The sequence below is a fragment of the Drosophila yakuba genome, chromosome 2L, assembly GCF_016746365.2.
Source record: "Drosophila yakuba strain Tai18E2 chromosome 2L, Prin_Dyak_Tai18E2_2.1, whole genome shotgun sequence".
NCBI classification, from domain to species: domain Eukaryota; kingdom Metazoa; phylum Arthropoda; class Insecta; order Diptera; family Drosophilidae; genus Drosophila; species Drosophila yakuba.
Genome location: NC_052527.2, coordinates 16,066,544 through 16,087,727, shown reverse-complemented (window position 1 = coordinate 16,087,727; position 21,184 = coordinate 16,066,544). Strand labels below are relative to the sequence as shown.

General features: G+C 41.6%; 1 protein-coding gene across 50 annotated transcripts in view; it reads left to right on the top strand.

The window, feature by feature from the left end:
- Nucleotides 1-21,184, top strand: part of LOC6528407 (Down syndrome cell adhesion molecule-like protein Dscam2) — a 61,264-nt gene that overhangs the window by 1,952 nt on the left and 38,128 nt on the right. For 23 of the 50 annotated variants that reach the window (XM_039371532.2, XM_039371548.2, XM_039371551.2 and 20 more), the window contains exons 2-6: nucleotides 2,382-2,583; nucleotides 11,541-11,885; nucleotides 16,600-16,770; nucleotides 18,444-18,593; nucleotides 20,331-20,463. In XM_039371532.2, coding sequence (XP_039227466.1) covers nucleotides 2,523-2,583; nucleotides 11,541-11,885; nucleotides 16,600-16,770; nucleotides 18,444-18,593; nucleotides 20,331-20,463 — 860 coding nt within the window. In that variant the 5' untranslated portion in view covers nucleotides 2,382-2,522. Of the gene's footprint in view, nucleotides 1-2,381; nucleotides 2,584-11,540; nucleotides 11,886-13,353; nucleotides 13,516-13,689; nucleotides 13,852-14,221; nucleotides 14,384-14,847; nucleotides 15,019-15,155; nucleotides 15,318-15,733; nucleotides 15,896-16,010; nucleotides 16,182-16,599; nucleotides 16,771-16,889; nucleotides 17,049-17,183; nucleotides 17,355-18,443; nucleotides 18,594-19,686; nucleotides 19,811-20,128; nucleotides 20,253-20,330; nucleotides 20,464-20,544; nucleotides 20,669-20,987; nucleotides 21,112-21,184 lie in introns of all 50 variants that reach the window. The other 27 variants (XM_039371555.2, XM_039371574.2, XM_039371569.2 and 24 more) reach the window with 15 other exon arrangements.

Genomic DNA, 21,184 nt, shown 5'->3' with positions numbered 1-21,184 from the left:
TTGATGAGAACGCTCTCATCGGGTCGGCTGTGAAGCCAAATATTGATTTCCACTTGGGCAGCAACATGACACAGCGGAAAAGGTTAAAGTGAACAAAGGACCGAGTAAATATTTCCTTTTGTTTTTGCTGCCGCACTTGAATCTCAATTAGGGGCGCAGTGCGCGAATGGGTCATACGTAGCAGCGGTTCTGGACAATGGATGTGTCTCTACCTCCGCCGACGACCCTGCACTGGGCCACTGCCCTCTGTCCCCCAATCTGATCACCACCAGCAGCAACCATCCCTCCGGGCACCACCCTTCCTAAATTTATTGGCTCGTCACCCCAATTTAAAGTTACACATTGCAGACAGACGGGGCAACAAGAAGAATGCGAAATGCAAGCATGAGTAATATTAAAATGCTTTTGATTCGTTGATTTTACCACGCGATTGACCAAACGGATCCGCTCAGGGAGCGGTTGTATCTCTTTATGTAGGTACATTGTATATGGTATACATGGTATAGATGTATCCACACATATGTTGCCTATACGGATGCCTGGATCTGTTGACTGATTGCCAGATGTTTTTCAAATTGCTTCAGTCGAGAATCATTTGTAGGGATGAAAAGCGAACCATTTCCAAGCTGAAAGCTCAAGGAGACATGTACTGATGCGTCATTCATCGAATTTTACAGTGCTTTTTGGCAATTTTTGAACAGATGACATTCACATTTATTTACTTTATTTTACTTTAATACTTCATTTTTTAAAGCAAAAAACTAAATTCGCTGATTCATTTGCTTGGCTAGCAAAATGCACTTCATTCATTCCTTCATACTTATGTATGTAAAATTATTTACCTTCTTAACCTTTGAATGACAACCTTTGTGGAGGCATAAGCCTTGTGTCCATGCACGTGATTCAATCAAATTTCACAACCATTACCATATGTAAACAAACTTCTTCGCCTTCGTCTAGTGTAACTTGCTAATGACATTTAAATAAATTCATTAAGGGTTTTTGATTAGCAAACAAATTTTAAAACTAATTAATATATACACCTATTTTCCACCATCTGCAGACAGCTTATGTAAAATACTCAGTAGGCAGCTTAAAGTGAATTTTTCGGTTCGTAAATTCGTAGGTTTGATGCCACACCCCTGCTGGAATAATTTGGCCACCCTAGAGCCTTTAAGGCAGCTGTTCCCCTGTCAAGCTGCTCAACTTGGAGACAGTTAACCCTCGCTGAAAGCGACAGCTTGTTCATTAGTCCAATTGAAAAGCTAACATGGGCAGTGGACCCTCCACCACACAACCTATTTTATTTATTTCAAAGGGGATAGAGTTCTCTGTACGTCTGCGCAACCCTCTAAGCAAATAAAAATGAGTCGTGGATAAGACATAGTCATCTAGCTGAATGATCCGACTAGAATTGAATGCGGAGTAAAAAACGAAATCTTCGTCCACAATTCGTGGCAAAAGAAATTAAGGAATCCACTTAAGAGTTAATTAAGCGTTAAGCATATAAATTGTTCAACTTTTCAATCTATTTCTATGCTCAAGCATATGTGTATATGGAACAATTAAAGGCAAGCTCATGGATTAAAGTAAGTCGCTGGCCATGTGGAGGAGCTGGAGCTGGAGCTGCCAAGTTGCAGACACCAAGGGGATCCGGGGACAAGCAGACAGAAATGTGGAATCGTGACTTCCTGCCTGTCATAAAGTGTTTTCTTTGCTCCTCCAAACTGCCGCGGCGGCGTGGAAGGGAGGCGCGTGACATTTTATGAATAGCAGAAGGCGGAAAAATGAAGAGTAGTTGCCTTCTTCTTCTATCGCCATTTGTGGTTTAATTAATGACATCCCTCCGCGGAACCCTCCTTCCACGAAGCACTTTTGCCTATTTCGTTTTATTCCATTTGCTAATCGCTTTTACAGGGCTTCTTTTGCTTGGTACTTGTTGGAGATAGTTTACGGGATAGACCTCAAAGTCTGTTGAATATTTTTTATTCGACACTTGCTGTTATTGTTGCTCCAAAAGCAATATTATGACAGATACTTGTGAATTGAGAACTTTCATGGAGGAGCATAAACACAGCTATCAGAGGAATTACCCTTAAAGTGTTAGAAAACAATCAATGAAATTATACTTATTAAGCATTTAGTTTCAGGTAGTCATTAAAGATTGAGTTAAAGATTGAGGAGCACTGTCTTACAGTAGAGGGTGGTTTGCCTAATCAAATTACTTGCACTTCAATTAACAAAAGAGCGACATTTTGCAAAAAGCTTTTTAAACCCGCAACTTATAAGCACAACAGGAAAACCCCTATATAAATAAAAAACTTACCATATTATATAAAATCACATAAAATAATGAAACAATGCTTCTCCCCTGTTTTCAGATAACTCGGGCGTGCCAAAACCGCAGCGAAGGGTGCTTTTCCGTGAATTTTTGCGTAAAATCGATAGGCAGATAGACCCTCCTTCTACTGCCAACCTCATCAACCTCACACAACCCGCTCAGCGGAAACACGGCATACGGAATGAATATGCCCAACAAACGCCTCAAATGGCTAATGCTGTTCGCAGCTGTTGCCCTTATTGGTGAGTAATAGCACTTGGCACAGTCTCTATTTGAGTTTCAGTTGGCCCTGTAAATTTGTGTTCTAAGGCATTCCGAACTGGTGAACTGTTTGAACCTTTTCTTTATCAGATACCTATTTAAAGTTAAAGTTAATATGGCTTCAGGCAAACCTGAAGCTACACATGCATTTACGTACTGCAAATAAAGATTTATCTTATAAATATATAAAATAAAAGGTTTTTAATCAACCTTCAGATTGTGTCTGGAAGAATGTATACATATTGTTGTGACGGGTCGCAACTGGATACAGAATTTCAACTGTCCTTGTTAATAAAAATAACGTTTTAACGTTAAATAACTACCTCTCTGTTGCGGCATGGCTTTTCGTATACATTCAGATTCGCTTTCAGTTTAATTTCACGCTTCTTATCTCTCTTGACACAAGCGCCACAACTTTTTACCCACTTTTCCCGCTTTTGCCGCTGCTGTGGATTTCCAAACGTTTCTGTGGTTCACGTTCTGCGATTAAATTCTGTTTTTCTTACATTTACTTTGGCTTTCGCTTTTTGTTTCATTGCGCTTGTCGGCTGCTTGCAGTTGGTTATTTACTCGAGTGTGCGTCTGGACGGATACATTTGTATCTTTTTGTGTGGGGGAGGAGATAAACGTGCGGTTCATTGCCTCGACTGTCCGGAAAATGTTGTTTTGGGGCTGTTGGGATTGAGGGGACTTGGGAGGGACGGTGCCACATCAGTGGGTCAGATTGGGAATTAGTCAGTCCCGTCGAGTAGATGAGTAATTCCAGTTCTTGGATAGACTAGCAAATAGTTTTTTATGAATGAATTTATCTTTTCCTGTTTATGTTTTCTATAAGCTTTTTAATTGATTCTTTTCATACACAAATTATTTTTACAATAATAAAATCAGTTTACTAATTTTGTGACGTAGGGTTCTCCTTTTCCAAACATCAAGACATCTTATATTTATTCAATTTTTGAATCTTTATTATTTAAGCTACCTCTTATGTTAGCTTAAATGGAATTCAATCAGGAGGGCTAGTATTCTTGACCCATCCCCATACAAAGCGAATTTACGAATTTAAATATTGACTGGATCCATTTATGTTATTAGTTAGCCATGTATAGGTTGTTGTTTATTCTACTGTTGTACACGAAGAACAAAAATGAAGAATAATAAAAATAGAATTAAAGAAAATGTGCTCTGCCGACGAAGTGAGAAATAAAAGTAACATTTTTATTGGAATAAATAAATGCTAATGGAACGGATTAATTAACCAACAGCCAAAAAATAATATTATGTTTGAAATGCCCTAAGCAGATATGGAGAGATGATTTCGAGAATAAAAAGAACACATTGTACAAAGCTTCAACAGCGAGTACAAACATTTGTCCAGCGGAATGGAAAGATCTCAGGGATACAAGGTTTGAATGAGCGTCTTACGTTGATTGCGCGGGTCATCATTCAATTGAAATTGATTAAAAACATTTTGCGCCAATTTTTGCTTTTGTTATTATTATATGCTTCGCCATTGCGACCGTCCAGGCAAAAGCAAAACATTGTTGCAAAAGCAAAGCATGTTGCATTTATATTTAAAGCCAGACTTAAACAATAAAATGGATTTATTGAGCGGCCTCCGTTATGGGAAAGTCGGAATGTGACGCTTATGTTGTTGTTCCTGTCTCCGCTGCAGTCGGACGTATTTAATTCGCAATTTCATTCGATCCAATTGAAATTCCGCTCGCACACGACGGGCACTGCAATGGAGCTTAAAGTTCACAAATGGCCACAGTGGGTTCAAAACACTGTAGCCGAAAAGTAAAAAGTAACCATGTAACTCACAGCAAATAAACAGGAAGCAGTCAATTTGTGTGCACATGTACATACATATATGTATGTGCAAATCAAATGGCACATGGACGAATGACAAATGGAATGGGCTTTGCTATGCTTTCGAAGCATGCTTTTTGTTACTTTCCGTTGAAAAAAATATGTGATAAAAACTTATTCGATTGTTAGCTCTAATTAGAGCATATGTTACACATGTATCCCGTTCGCTTTTGAGTTCTATTTATAAAGCTTTCTGCTGCTACAGAATAAACATATCTCGGAGCTAAAGTGTTGTATAAGTCATAGTATTAGCTTGACAAGAGCAAATTTCTATGCCTACTGCTGATAAGGGAGGATGGACCTCGAATCCACTTATCAACTGGGTCACATTTCTCCCGCCGCTATCGTCAAGATCTTTCCTTAAGAGATTTCGTAACCAATTAGAAGCAGTGCGTGCCACTCAAAGCACTCGTAAATATGACAGAGATCATCCGGGAGATCACTGAACCAGGCCCTCTTCTGGAAGAAACTATTTCCGTTTCTACACAAAGTCAAATGGTGAAGAATGAAAGAAAGGAGCCGAATTGTGAGGATGGAGTGGAGCTGTCCAAGATGGGAAATGCATTCCGTAATTTCAGATGATTGATGTTCCCCTCCTGACACTTTCTTCGCCCTCTTCGGAGTATGTGTTATGATACCTCGACGATTGAGGCGCATCACACGCGTGGTTTGTGGCTGGGCTCCCATCCTATCCGTGCACTTACCCAAAATCTTGGCACTTCGGTTTTTCTAAAATATGTTTGATTTGGATTAAATACGCCGCTTAATATAGCATGCTACAAGATCACGAACACTGTTTTTTCTGAGTGGATCCATAGTTTTCTCGTTGGAGGAAGAGCAGCAACTGCAGACGGTTCAATACAATTTTGCCCCCAACCTATTACTTGCATCGCAGTGGAAGGCGACTATGGAGCACGAGAATGGGGAAAGCATCCTATTTGCTAGTGACGTCATCATGCGGCTTGCTGCTTTATGAGCCGTTGCAGTCAATTCCATTCCATTTCCATTCGCAATACTTCAAAGCTGTTTGTCAACCCGAATAGAGAATAAAGATTGGAGAATGGCGAATAATTACGTAAAAATTGCCTTATAACGATGCTGAAAGTTGGCAACAATGCCGAGATAAATGCTATTCAGAAGAATCCCAAGAATCACAAGAACTGACGTTTTAAAAACTCTTTACAAATCCAACGTGACTTCTCTTCGTGACATCTCAGGGCATCAAAGCGTTTGTTGGCCCATTAAAAGCATTTGTCATATATTCGAGCTCATTAAGTGCTCCCAGAACTTAAGAAACTTTCGGATCCATGTGCATGTGTAAAAAGTATTAAGTTAACTCAAAATATTTTATGAGCTGTGCAGCCAGCGAAGGAATTTGTGGGGCCTACCAAAATGTATTTTAAGATTTTTTAAGTGGGTGCAGAGTAAATGCCGCTCTTGGCGAGACTTTTAAAAACTTCGGCCATAAAGTTTTTCCTTTCAACCCCTCCGTTGCTGGAAAACCCATACAAAGGTCTGTATTCTACTGGCTCTGGCTCTCTTCCTCTTTCGCTGACACCCCTAATTCGCAGTGGAGAGAAAAAGTTGTGAAAATGAGAAATGTTTGTTTAGTTTGCCAGCGAAGATTTGCTCCCAGTGCTTAGCCACACACTTTTCATTCACCCGGGAAGAGAGAAGAGTGACACCCACCCCCAGATTCGCCCTCACGGCTCGAACAGCTGTAATGACTAAGGGCCACGTTGGCGGCACGCATTTCCACCTCCTCCATGCCAAACAGTGTCCTACCCTCTGGAAAATGATTATACTTATTTACGTCTCCCTCTGCCTGACAAGCTGAATCCGAGCGACGCGCCGTTGCCGCACTTCACTCGGCGAGCTCCTGCCGGTGGGATTCCCCTTGCAGCGCCCCTTGCAGAACCCCTTGCAGCGCCCCCTGGCGACGAATTAGTCGGTCAAGAAGGGCGTAGTGGGTGGGAGTTGTGTGTGGAAGTGGTTGCCATTTGGCACTATCCATCCAAAGGGTCTAAGTAACATATTCTGTTACTTTTTTGTTACTTTAACTCTTTAAGCAACATTATTTCGAGTCAGTCTGATACTCAATGTAACAAAAACTCGTCTGCGATTTGAGTTCCTTAAGTCAGAGTGTGGCTAAGAATTTAGTTACGGCACATAAGTCACAATAAATTGTGTAGCGTTAAATGACAGAAATCTCTTGTGTGGAATGATACGAGCCGAAGAAAAATATCTTAAAAATCAAGGGGTTAGAGGATTAACATCGTTTTTGGCGCTCCCTAAAAATGGATTGGAATCAAGTCGTCATAAAAATGTGTAAAGTATGTTCATGGCCCCACCCATCCAGCGATCCCAGTTCCAGTCCAACAGCCTCGGAGAACTGACACTTATCGGCACACATCATCTATGGATGCGATCGCGCACGTCCCGGCATTTCGAAGGCGGGATGTGATTGGAGCCCTATATATAATATGTACATATGTACATACCTTCCCCATGTTTGCTTAATCACGTTTTTTGGAGCTTTGTATCATTCCATCTCCATAATCTGCATGCGACAAAAAAGTGTTTAAACTTAAATTGTACATACGTATTTTTCAACAGTCTTTGACTGTCTGCCTCGAAGTCTTAATTAATGCGCACGAGACGATGACGACGTCAACTCGATTTTATATGCAAAACACGTCTGCAGTTGGTCTTCCTTTGTCATGGCTACATTATGTGTATATGTACATATATTTTTTGAACGCTTCTGTCGAAGAACCTACCTTTATCTGACCATAGGAAGATTGCATGCGAGACTCTTTAAAGATTGGAAATGTAGAACACGTTCTCAAACATTTCTAAAATTGATCTAAGTATTTCTATGGATCTGTACTCTAAGTTCTACATCGCATTGCAAAGTTTTTTTAACGCATTGTGCATCTTTGAGATAAATTCCTATACTTACTGAAAATGAAGCACGTGTGTGCTCTTCTTCACTTTTGTCTGCTTTCCGCAAATGTTTTGCAACGCTTTCAATTAGACAACAAATCCACCCCCAAGTTCTTCCTGCTCTTCTACTCTCTTTTATGGACCCACTGTGCAGCCCCCGATGTGAGTCTCTCTCAGAAGACAGTGGTATTTAAGCTGCGATTGTTGCTCGAAAATTGAAATCCAAGCGGAAACCGAATTCAAGGCAATATTTCACTTTGCGATGTGTAATAGGTAGTAATAGGTAGTGAGTGAGGATAGAATTGAAAGCCTTACAAAATGTTTCGAAATAAAGCACCTCATGATATTCAAACTGCCAATGATTTTTCATTTGCGGCGCTATTTATCTAAATAATTAAAGTACCAGAATAAAATATTTGGTTATCATAACGTATTATGATAAAAATGGCTAAGCCCCGACAATGGCCCACTGTGACCTGGCATTTACTGTCATCCTCATCACTCCCAGCCGTCGCTCTTGCCCTGAAGTGTGTCCATCCTCCGTGTGGCCTGCTCCAGTTCGTCCCACTTCTGCCTCCTGTCGCCTTAACGGCGTTTTCCTCCGCTCCTGGTCCTCGCACCTGGCTGCGGTTTCGTCGCTCCCTGGTCCTCCCTGTGGTGTTCCCGTTGTCAGCTTCTGTCGAGTGCGGCGTTTCGTCACCGAGGTGCCCTGTCATCTTTTGACTGCCGGCGAGGCGGACGGGTGGATTGCGGGTATCTTGCGGTCTCGGACCTTTCCACGGGTGACTTGCACTTGTCGGCGGTTGGAGGCGTCTATTCAGCCAGATACCAGTTACCTGCTACCTGTTAGAATCGCGTGGGCAGTGCGACTGCAGTTATGTGTGTCACGCATACCGCAATTAGTTGGAGTCTGTGCACTGGAAGTTTAAAATTATTCATGTTCTGCATTGGTAAAAAAAATACATATATTTATAGCCAGGCTAAAAAAGATTCTTTAGATGCGCATTTATCATCATTGAAGTTTAATGTGATTGGTTTCTTTTTGTTTGCTTACTACTAATCATATTTATAAGTAGTTTTACCAAATGTTTATCTTTTCCAATAAAGAAGCTGAGAAAAGGAGCTAACTATAGGCATATGTATATGACTGAGCACACCGCTTTAAATTCAGTAGATTCAGTGCAATCGTAGATCGGCGTTTTAATGGAGTTTTCCCAGTGTAGCTGAAATTGTATTTGCTTTAATATGTCCACACGAGCAATTGAGTTGATAATGCTTTGTGGACTGTGACTGATCGTGACGAGTGTGTAGGTAAATGCCGAGCGATTCGCATGAATGAGTGGGTAACGCTGGCATTGAGACACCGATAGCGATACCTGTTCCCCGAATGCCGCAGTACTCCTCCGCTGAACAGCTGTCGAACTGGTTTCTGAACTCCCGAGCAGATGTTTCTGTCTTTTGCTGGCTGAATCGCGGTGAAAAAGCCGAGATTCATGGAGTTGAGAAAGGGGGGGATATATTCGATTGTGATATCCATCCTGGGCAGTTCCTTCCATTTCCTCTGACCTCGAAGTCAAGAGTGCGTGATGTGGACTAATTTCGATGGGCGGGGCATGCGTGTGTGCCTATTGAACTTTTGGGCTCTTTGTTTTTGTGTATGTTTTTGTGGTGTTATTAGTTTCCAATTTCCTAGCTTAAGGGGTGTTAGGGGATTGTATGTGCCACCAAATAAGTTAATTAGGTGGGCAGCAGCCTTTCGATGGGGAGGAAATACATATCGATGATTATACCTTTGTTATTAATGGCTGTACAAAAAACCAAACTTTGTAATTGTTAGCACCTCTCGAATTGCGTGTGTCTCTGTGAGGCACTCCTCTAACTGAAGCTTATTATTATTTTTACCAGTTGATTTCCTTACAAGTTTAGCCCGCTTTTTGTCTACCCAATTAAATACAATATAAATTTGAGCACCCCACGCTGAGTCACTCTAAAGCTTGATAAAGTAAGACAACCGTCATCATCTTCATCATCACAGCAGAATTATCATAAAATTTTGCAAATTGCCAGCCTGAGTGGAAAATTGCGAGGCGGAAAAAGTTAACTATTCCGCACACAAAAATTCAAGTGCTTGATTAGCTTGAGTTTTGCCGACGTTGGCATCGCAGTTCTGCTTTTGCTTTCAAATGCTTTTGCTTATGCTTTGCCTTATTTTACTTTGCTTTTTTTTGCTCTTTAAAGCCGGCTTTTTAACCGGTTTCGTTCTGCGTGTTTTTGTTCGCAGAGCTTTAGATTTGGCAGCGAAAAAGGTAAAATAAAACACACCTGCTGCTTTTGCTGCAGCTCCGAAGCAAAACTGAAACTGGGAGCAGGTGTAACGTAAAATGATGATATAATAAAACGTTCGTATATAAAATGAACCCAAAAAAAGTGGAGTACAGGACATTGGTATAAGAAACATAAAGAATGCATGTTTAAGGATTTTTAATATTTTCTTTTTAAATGATCTCAGTTGTGCTCAACAGTTGCAAAATATAATTCGCTCTGCCTGTTTCATCTCTCCCTTCCCTACTCTACTCTACCCACTGGTTTTATGTTTACCACCCGATCCATCCAAGATTTTACGCTCTTGATTCCGAATGGGCACCATATGCTGAAATACACATATATATATGTACATATATATATATTAATATTTATGTAACCTTGTGTTTGCCGATACAGTCTGTTCTGAAACTATAGTTCATATCGCATTTAAAATATACATATGTAACGTTTTAAAATTGTTACTTGTTAATCAAAACATAAAGATCAGTTAAATTGCAGTCAAGTTAAAATAATTACTTGAAGACAAAAGCTTATATAAAAGTAAATTTATCCTATCTAACTGATTCCTATTCTATAAATGGAAGTGTCTAACCTTGAACACAAGATTTATTGTTAGAACGGAAATTAATATTTAAATACGAAGGCGACGTTTCCGGTGTGCCTTCCATATTTTTTTCACTTAACAAAAACCTTACGTGAATTAATTGATTTATTTATTTGGTTTATAGCACTTGGAAACTGCAACAGTATATTTTCATATTTTATTTTAGTATGAAAAAATTTAGTTGGAACCCGGTTTGAAATATTATGTTTCAGTTGCATACGATTTTTAACTTGTTTTCAGCTTACTCAAAAATTGACCAACGTTTATTGTATTCCTTTGATCGTTCTGAGATGCTGGATGTAAATATTTATAAATAATTGATGCATGGGTATGATAAAGCTGTCCAAGTGTATTAGGAATTACATATATTTCTATATGCTAAACATATATTCTACTGTTGATATATGGGACCTTAAGTTGACCGGTTGCAGAATACAAATTACTTGCAGGGACGATGCTAATCAAGAATTGCTTTTGCGCTAGGCAAATTGCAGCTCCACGCCCTGAGATTTATATAAATGGGAGAAGAGGCGTTTGGTGGGCGTGTCGCAGCACAAAAATTTGTCAACACCTTTTTGTAAAAGGAAATGGGGGATGGGAGAATTCCGAGCGCCATGACGATGCATACATGAAGTCTAAAAGCGTTTGCCAATGCAAAGTTGACGGCATCAACTCAACAAATGAAGCCCAGTGTGGAAGTGGGTGGAGTCTGCAAAGTGTCAACGAACGATTTTCAGCATGCTTGTCTTTTGTTTGTCGTCGTAGGCGGTGGGTGGAAATGAAAGTGGAACTGTGCCTGGTTTGGCAGATGAGGTATTCCATACTGAACACGGCTTTTGTTGGCGGTACTGTGCCTAGGAGTCACTGATCCATGGCCCTCAATTGTCAAACAGCCATGGCTGAACAATAGCCACACTGTTGACATGAATATGGCAATGCACTTCCGCTGCGGAAGTTCTGACCGTGGAGCGTAGCCAAGTGTCTGTTTAGCTAGTGCAGGAATGGCTGGCAAGCACATCAAATTAGTAATATGTATAGAAATCGAAGAGATTTTGGGATAAAACTGTCACCTCTTCAATTTAATCTAATTCAAATCTAAGCTCAAATCCGGCAATCCTATGTACCAGTTCTAGTACTAAAAAAGCAATCTTATTATATTTACTAATTGGCGGCGTTGTTCTTGTTTCATTTCAGCTGGTGGTAGTCAGACCCTGGCTGCCAATCCCCCCGATGCCGACCAAAAAGGACCCGTCTTTCTCAAGGAACCCACCAACCGCATTGACTTCTCCAACTCCACGGGCGCAGAGATCGAGTGCAAGGCCAGCGGCAATCCCATGCCCGAGATTATCTGGATCCGCAGCGACGGCACCGCAGTGGGTGATGTACCCGGATTGCGTCAGATCTCATCCGACGGCAAGCTGGTCTTCCCTCCGTTCCGCGCCGAGGACTACCGCCAGGAGGTCCATGCCCAGGTGTACGCCTGCCTGGCCCGCAACCAGTTCGGATCCATCATCTCCCGGGACGTACATGTGCGAGCCGGTAAGTCAGCAGGGTTCAGAGGTAAATGAAGGGCAGTGCAAAGTGTATACCAATTAATATGCCGAAGTTATCACTGATGTTGAATAAGTGATTAATAAAGAATACCATTTTTAAAGAACTCTCCATAGATGTGCGCTTTATATAATAAAAGTGTCTACAAATTGCATATTCCACTTTAATTAAACTTTTAATTAAACGTTAACTGTTTTTTAAACAGTTTTTAAATACATTTTATATGGTCAGCTTGCTATCTGCTATCAACAATCAAAATAAGAAGAGAACGATAGGCTAAAATAACTTGTTTTATTTCAAAGCCGGTCGAAAAAATGAAAATGAAATGCAGTAATTAGAAAATTACATTTAAATTAGAAAACCAACAGGTGACTTCGCACTGCCCTAAGTTTACCATTTCCTTTGCAGGTTCGCCCAAATGAAGACCCATCTGCGTTGGTTTCGTATGTTGCATCTTCTCTACGTGGCACTTTGAGTTCATAGCAGACAGTTGCCGGTTCCCTTTGCGTGTCTAGTTGCTCTTTGCAGTCTTTAAGCCCTTTGTGTGTTTGTCTTATTGTTGCAACGCCTGCGGCAATTAAAACCAAGTTTTCACGGGATTTCCATTAAACGCCACGCGAATTACCAAAATCTTCCGCACGCTTTATTGTTCCCACATTTTTAAGTCGACCTCTGCAACGTTTAGGGGAGTTAAATGCAAGTTGGCATTTCACTTTAATCGGTTCGTTTTCGCTGCTTTCCTCTCGTCGCAATGCTTTGTCGGCGACTGTACCTGTCATGCCCGTGCATGTCTGTTCATCACCCTTAAACAGCTCCCCAGGAAGATGTGGCAGCTGGGACGACGAAGATGATGCAGAAGATGAAACTGTCAGCCCATTTAGAGCTGATAGAGTTATGGACCAGACCCAACTCCCCCGGATATCAGTCACTTCCGCTTCCATGGAGCCAGAGTCCCTAGATGGGCCAGACTTGAGCACATTTTAGCTAATTATGTCGGAGCCATGCCGCCCGCTTACTCATCGCCGACTGACGTGTTCCCTGGCAATTAGCCAGCACACCTCGACCAGCCCACTTTCCAGAAGCCTGACATCATTATTGTCGTTTGCTTTCGCTTGCTATTAACCGGAGGAATTTACCATTTTATAGTATGCTTATGTGTGAATAAGGCGCACACGAGGAAAACATTCTGCCCAGCTGGCCCGCAGCTAGTTGGCCGAAATGAGTTATGGTCTACACACAGAACACGGGCTGGCGTAAAAAAATTGGTTGGTTAATTGAAATTAAATTTTGGCAGTTAAGCAGCGGCGCGATGATAGTTTCAGGGTTTTTCGTTTAATGAATTTCCGACCAGAAGGTGGCTATAAAGGCAGATTTTTCCAGGAACTCAGCTCCCAAGAACTTTCAAGGTTGTGAGAATATTTTGGACAAATTAGGTAATAATTGGCCTTTTTCCCAGTGGTTGCCCAGTACTACGAAGCGGATGTAAACAAGGAGCACGTTATAAGAGGCAACTCGGCGGTCATCAAGTGTCTGATTCCATCGTTTGTGGCCGATTTCGTCGAAGTCGTATCCTGGCACACCGACGAGGAGGAGAACTACTTTCCAGGCGCGGAATACGGTGCGATCCGAGCTGCAGATGCAGATGGGATACATGTGTTGTTTTTGCTCTACTAAAAGCATGCTGGGGTCGCAATTCCTCTAGTTTCACAGACAATCCCCTCATTCCATAAATCATTCATTCCTTATTTAAATCTGAAACTCACCACTATTATCGTTTCTCCTTACTGTTTAGTCGTTTCCCAACACTACGAAGAAGATATACACAAGGCATTTGTCATCCGCGGCAATTCCGCCATATTGAAATGTGATATTCCGTCGTTTGTAGCCGATTTCGTGAATGTTATATCCTGGCACAGTGACGAGCAAGAGAATTTCTATCCAGGCACTGAATATGGTGTGTGACTAGAAGAACTGTCTCTGTTTGTGAGCTTTTAGAAAACTAGCACTACTTTAACCACTACTGTATAACACTGCAAAAGCAAACTCATAGAAACACTTGTGCACAGTGCAAGGGCAGTTAACTTCTTAACTGGGAAAACTTCGCACACTAATTACAAAATACTGTAAAATATACAACACACCGAACTCAAAGTATAACTTATTAACCAACACTGTCTAGGCAAGAAAATGTTGAGAATCCTTCGCTCCCTCGTCGTAGCCTTCCCCATTCGTCAGAGTTTCGTTTTCAGTTCTACCCGATTTTGATTTATTTTCGGTTTTATTACGCAAATGCATTTATTTGATTGCTGCCATTGCTGTTTTAGTCGTTGCCCAATACTACGACACCGATGTAAATAAGGCCTATGTAATACGCGGCAATGCGGCGGTCCTGAAATGCGAAATCCCCTCCTTTGTGGCCGATTTTGTGAGCGTTGTCTCCTGGCACACCGATCAGAACGAGGACTTTCTGCCAGGCAGCGAATACGGTTTGTTGGCTAACTTTTTGATTACATTTTGGGCTAGCTATACATAGGGTTTGTACAGTTGCGTGCCACCTAAGAATTATGGATAAGTACCTAACCATTTTCCCTCCTGCATCTATTATGTTTATTTTTTTGCGTTTATCTATGCTATCTCTCGGGTGACTGCGTGTTGATGAGCTATGTTATCAGAACCATTATTAACCTCTTGCCCGGAGATTTTCTCAGGGAAGCGCGGAGGTCGCCAGCTTAGGGTCCCATTAAGTGCACTCCGCGATTATTGTCTGCGCTGTTAGAAGACACTCTCGTTTCAATTAGCTAGCTTCACATTTTCACACGCCCGCCGCACGCAAGGCTTGCACTTGGACTTGGACTTGGGTTCTGTAGGCGTGTCATCCCCTCCAATTCCCCTTCATACCATTGCATCATTATGTAATCAGTAATCAGTGGCTGTGTGAACTTACCTCCAGTTGTGCAGCAGTTCTACGAGTCGGAGGTGAACAACGAGTACGTCATAAGGGGCAATGCGGCGGTGTTGAAGTGCTCGATTCCATCCTTCGTTGCGGACTTTGTGCAGGTTGTATCCTGGCAGGACGAAGAGGGCCAGCTCTACGGCTCGCTGGGCGATCAACAGGGAACGGGTACACATGCACTCTAAACGAAACTTAATGGTTATGTAGGATTATCCAGAACCCATCCCGCACCTACCCACCCAACTCCTTCCATCAGCAATTTCATTTCATTTTGGTTCCTCCTCATAAAAGCTCTTGCTTTACAGTCGTGAATCAGTATTACGAGGCTGAGGTTGTTTCCGAGTACGTAATCCGAGGCAATACGGCGGTACTGAAGTGCACTATTCCCAGTTTTGTGGCTGATTTCCTGCGCGTTGAGGCCTGGGTGGCCAGTGACGGCACTGAGTACGCTCCGGAAGAGGATTTTGGTACAGTCCCGCACCGTTGAAACTATTTAGAAGTTAGTCCTAAGCAGCATTCCCATTCCTTCCCTTTCAATTTAAGCTATTTCGATTAAGCTTCTGTTTCATTTCACCATGCTATCCCTTTTCGAATCGCAGTTGTGAATCAGTTTTACGGCGCCGATATCCTGATGGAGTATGTCATCAGGGGCAATGCGGCGGTTCTCAAGTGTTCCATTCCGTCGTTCGTGGCCGACTTTGTGCGTGTCGAATCCTGGATAGATGAGGAGGGTACCGAACTGCGACCCTCTGAGAACTATGGTATAATCTATGGCAGGGCTAATGATATTGCAACGTCAACGATTTGTGGGGGTTTCTTTCCTATCCAATCCAATCTCTCTCCAATCTTTTCTATATATTTTCGTTAATGAACACCTTTGCAGTTGTAAATCAGTTCTACGAGGCGGAGATTATGACCGAGTATGTTATCAGGGGCAATGCTGCCGTTCTGAAGTGTTCCATTCCGTCGTTCGTGGCCGATTTTGTTCGAGTTGAGTCCTGGATCGATGATGAGGGCAATGTGTTGTCCTTTTCGGACAATTACGGTGCGAGGCCAAGATGTTCAACCAATAGTTTTATGCTTAATTTCCAGCCCAGTGCATTTCCATTCCCAGTGATCCCCTCCTTTCGATTTACTTATTATTTTGTTTCGATTCAAAGTCGTTTCACAGTTCTACATAACCGAGGCCGAGAATGAGTACGTAATTAAAGGGAACGCGGCGGTGGTCAAGTGTAAGATCCCTTCGTTTGTGGCTGATTTCGTGCAGGTTGAGGCCTGGCTGGACGAGGAGGGCATGGAGTTGTGGCGCAACAATGCCACCACTGCCTATGGTACAGTTTAAGCAACACATACTTCTTCGGTTAAGTGCAGATAGAAGACACAAGGTCCCATTTTCCACCTCCTGACCCTCAACCCCCAACCCGAGTTTTTTACACTGTCTTACGTTATTCGTTATTTCGGCTTAGTGGTCATCCAAAGCTACGAGTCCGAGGCGGACAATGAGTACGTCATTAGGGGCAACTCCGTGGTGATGAAGTGCGAGATTCCCTCCTACGTGGCCGACTTCGTCTTCGTCGATCTCTGGCTGGACTCGGAGGGTCGCAACTACTATCCCAACAATGCCGCGGAGACGGGTACTTGGCCAGGCTTCTTTCACTTAGCTCTCTCAGGCTTCTCTATAACTATCCTGAAACCCTTCCCCGTTTTCTTCAGTTATTATTTCACTAAGTTCGCTCTGATTTTCTTCAGTTGTCCACCAGTTCTACCAGACACGGGTAATCGATGAGTTTGTGCTGCGTGGCAACTCCGCCACCTTAAAGTGCTTGGTGCCCTCGTTTGTGGCAGACTTCATCGATGTCGAGGGGTGGATCGACGAGGAGGGCGTGGAGATCCTGCGGCCCCTCCCGGACGACTCCGTTGGTAACCATTACGATTTTCGGCATTAGCTTAGTTAGAGTTAGAGTACGACAAATTCAACCCACTACGACCCTTCCCAGTCCTGATTTAAGTTTTCCCCTCCCGTCTTGCACCTCTTGCAGTGGTGAAGCAGTTTTTCGAGTCGCAAGTCTACGACGAGTATGTGATCAAAGGCAATGCGGCCATTTTCAAGTGCCAGACGCCCTCCTTTGTGGCGGATCACATAGATATAACCGACTGGATCGATACCGAGGGCGGGGTCTTCACGAAGAACATAACTGGTAGGACCCCGAGTCTCGTAGAGTTGTGCTCAGTTTGCTCAGTTACATGAATGGGGATCCTATTTGCGGCGCCTCCTTTATATTTATGATTTAACCCCACGTCCTACTCAAACAATCTCTTCGTAAACTTTGCAGTTGTGCCACAATCCTACACTGTCAATGTCATGGACGAGTCCATACTGCGGGGCAATAGCGCCATCCTAAAGTGCCACATTCCCAGTTTTGTGGCCGATTTCATAGTGGTCGACTCGTGGGTGGAGGACGAGGAGCATGTTATTTATCCTCAGGAGGATATCGCGGAAAGCGGTAATTTACAGACTAAGAGCTTCGGCATTGCACTCCTCCGTAACATCCTGCGTCCCCTATCCAATTCTGTTCGCTTCGATCTGGTCTCAATGTGGTTTTTTTAGAGCTCTCAAAGAAATTCTACAGAAAGAAATTCAGCGCTGCTTAGGCTTTCGAATGACCTTCTTTGTGTCTTTCCTTTTTTCTCTCCACCTTTTCTTTTTTTATTTCCTTTTTTTTGTTTTCCCATCCCAACCCTATTTTGTTTTCCCCTCCAAACATCCATGAGTCGCTCCTGACTTGCCCAAAAGAAGCCGAAACCCCTTCATGTAGTTGAACGTAGCGTAGTGTAAATATATGCAAAAATGCTAATAAACAGTCAACCACGTAAAAATCTGTAGATACAAATCATTTCAAGTGAATAGTCCATTTCTGTATATATACCATAAACATACGAGTATATATAACATATAATGTGTAACATGCATTTCATCTAAAATTATTGGCATTTTTGTTAACGCATGTCTAGAACTAAGCACAATGCCAAAGAATTTGAAGATTCGCGATTAAAGAAATCAAGTAAAACTATTTGAATTTAAAAATATTTCTATATTCAAACAAAATGTAAATGGATTGCATTCAATCTTTCGGTTTCTATTCTATTTGTTTATACTACAAACTCTTGGCGTTGTTGGAACTTTGTAAAAACAAATTCAATCCAAATAAAATAGTTAGTACATTTCCTAAACAAAGACTAAATGAGACTAAAATAAATTAAATGAATAACAAATTTTTAATTAAGCTTGTGTAAAATAACTATAAGGGGCTCTCATTTAGTCTATAGAAATTAACTTAGCTGTAATCATTTCAAAGTCACATTACATGGTCAACGAGTCAATGGCATTTAAGCTTTTGCTTAATAATACATACAACAAAATGAAAATATTTGCACCTTCCATGTGGCTTTCAAATGTAGAGCGAATAAATTCAATTAAATGCATGTTAGTTAATTGATTTTATTCGCCGTATAAATAAGTTGATTTTTCCAAGTTAGCCGATAATTCATCACTAACATATTATTTATTCTATCTGAACACATTAACATATCAGATGGAAAGTATCTGGTATTGCCCTCTGGAGAACTGCACATCCGCGAAGTTGGACCCGAGGACGGATACAAGAGCTACCAGTGCCGCACTAAGCATCGTCTGACTGGAGAAACCCGATTAAGTGCCACAAAAGGACGTTTAGTCATCACAGGTAAGTCCGCCTAGTTGGCCAATTTGCTCATACTAGTGGAACCAAAAACTTCAGTTATTGTTTTTTTCTGACCATTTTGCACTTACCAATTGTTAAATGTTTGCAAAATAAACCAAATTCATATTAATTTCTTGCAAAGACATCGATAACTGAAGTTTTCTTGCTGTAGAGTAAATTTCAAATGATACAATGTTTAAATTCAATTGTAAACTTCAAGCCATTAGATAAATACAAATTTTTATAATTCCAATATAATAAGTATCCTTTGGAATTTTCTCTTACATAGCTCAAAGAGAAAAGATACAAATCGATTATTAATATAAATAGTGTATAAATAATGATTTGTTTCTATTCAAATGTTCATAAAATGTTTGAAATATTAAGATATTAAGTAGTTCTACGTTATATATTTTATATAATTGTTGGTTATAAGCATATATAATTTATATAAACAATTCTAATTTATAAAATTTAAAAGAAATAAAATCATATTTCAAATATTTTAGAACCTTATTTAATTTTAAATTGTTTGGATTTTGCACTCAAAGAATTGTTTGCAATTAAAAGCTAAATGGGTTTGCAGTTTCCAAACAAATATAACTAAAACAACAAACAAGCAACAATTCTTGTTTTTTTAGAGTGCAATCAAAAAGATTTTTCGCTTAAAATCTGTTTCTTTGCGCACCGTAAATGCTAATGTACTGCAAATATAAATATTTAAATATTCCTAAAATACCTAAATACCTAAATAATAACATTATAATACAATATCCAAAAAGAATTGTTGCTGTAACCTAAGTCTAAATTGAAAACTGCCTGAATGTTGGGATAGGGTACTCGACAATGCTGAGAGCTTGAAATAAAGCCAAATAGAGTAGGTGTGGTCCGTTCTCAAGTAATCCGAGTTAACTGAGTTAACACCGAGTTAACAACAAATGATTCATGTCTCAGTCGTTGGCCACTTTCACTTCACTTCTTAGTCTCCTTTGAACTGCTCCCAAGGTAAGTCACTCCATAGATCTTCCATATCTTTACTTATTGGCATTGTACTATGTAAGGCTATTAACTTTGAACTATTTCGCTTCATTCACAGAACCAGTTGGCAGAGTTTCCCCCAAGTTTCCCAATACTCTGACCAGCAGCAGTTTCACGGGAGACGAAGGCTCTAGTCAAACCCTTCTATGCCCTGCCCAGGCTTATCCAGCTCCCCTGTTTAGGTAGGATTAATCTACATCCAGACCCAGACCCAGACCAACTTGCGTCAGTTTCCAATTGAGATTGCACCTCAGTAATATCCTTGCTATTTGTTTAATCCACCCGCTCCCTCTTTCAAGAACCCATTGCGAGTGTGGCGCCCAGACTTTTCTCTGGTAATGACATTAAGGTGCTTCAGTTCTCTGCTGGCCAAGCCACCACCCTCTTGTGTCCAGCTCAATCATATCCAGTGCCAGTATTTAGGTAAGAGTCCGCCTATCCCAACTCTCATTCGCTCCATTCGGGAATTCAATGTTGGCTTCCCGCTTTCCATTTCCCAGAGCCAGTTGGCAGTATTGGACCGCGTTTGACCAGCGGCGATGAGTCGCGAATTCTCCGGGTGTATCTGGCGGCCAGTGCCACGCTTCTCTGTCCGGCACAGGCTTATCCGGTGCCCTTCTTTAGGTAAACCTAAACCCAACCCAACACTTAGGCTTCCAAGTAGATTATGTTTCCGTTTTATTTATATCCCGAATTCGACAGAACCGGTCGGCAGTGTAAGTCCTCAGCTCAATGGCAATGGCAACCAGGAGCACATAACTCTCACTCGGGTTCCCATGATGGGTAGCGTTTCACTGATGTGTCCGGCTCAGGCTTATCCAGTGCCCTTCTTTAGGTAACAAAGCTACTCTTATGCCCAACTTCAGGCAGGGTCTAGCAATTTAGAGCAGAACTTATATCTAAAAGGCCTTTTAAGAACCCGTTGGCAGCGTTGGGCCAAGACTCACATCAGGCGACGATTCGCGGACGGTGAAGATTAAGTTGGAGGCTAGTGTTACGCTCCTTTGTCCAGCTCAAGCTTATCCAGTTCCTGTGTATAGGTAAATTCAGCTGTTTATTTCAGTCAGTCCCCTCCCAGCTCAGGCATAACACAAACTTGAAGTTCTTTGAGCAATCCCAATGTGTTCTTCCTTATAGAGCCTGTTGGCACTGTCAGCCCCAAGATAAATACTGGTGAGGATTTCAAGCATCTTAAGGGGAGGAGCAGTCAGGACTTGAGTATCCTTTGTCCAGCTCAAGCGTATCCGCAGCCTTTCTTTAGGTAAATGCTCCAGCTCTGCAAGAATGTCCCTGACTCCCACATCGGCAGATTACAATGGGGTTGGGTATTTTGTACAACGAAACGATTTCCCCTTCCAGAACCAATTGGTAGTGTCAGTCCCAAGATCTCCAATTCCGATGACTTGAAACATGTAAAGGTGAAGAGATTGCTGAGCTTGAGTCTGCTATGTCCGGCTCAAGCGTATCCGCAGCCAATTTCTAGGTAACTTTCAACTTCTAGGTCAAGGAACAGGTTCCTTCTTTAACATGGGGATAGCTAATTTATATATAAGCGC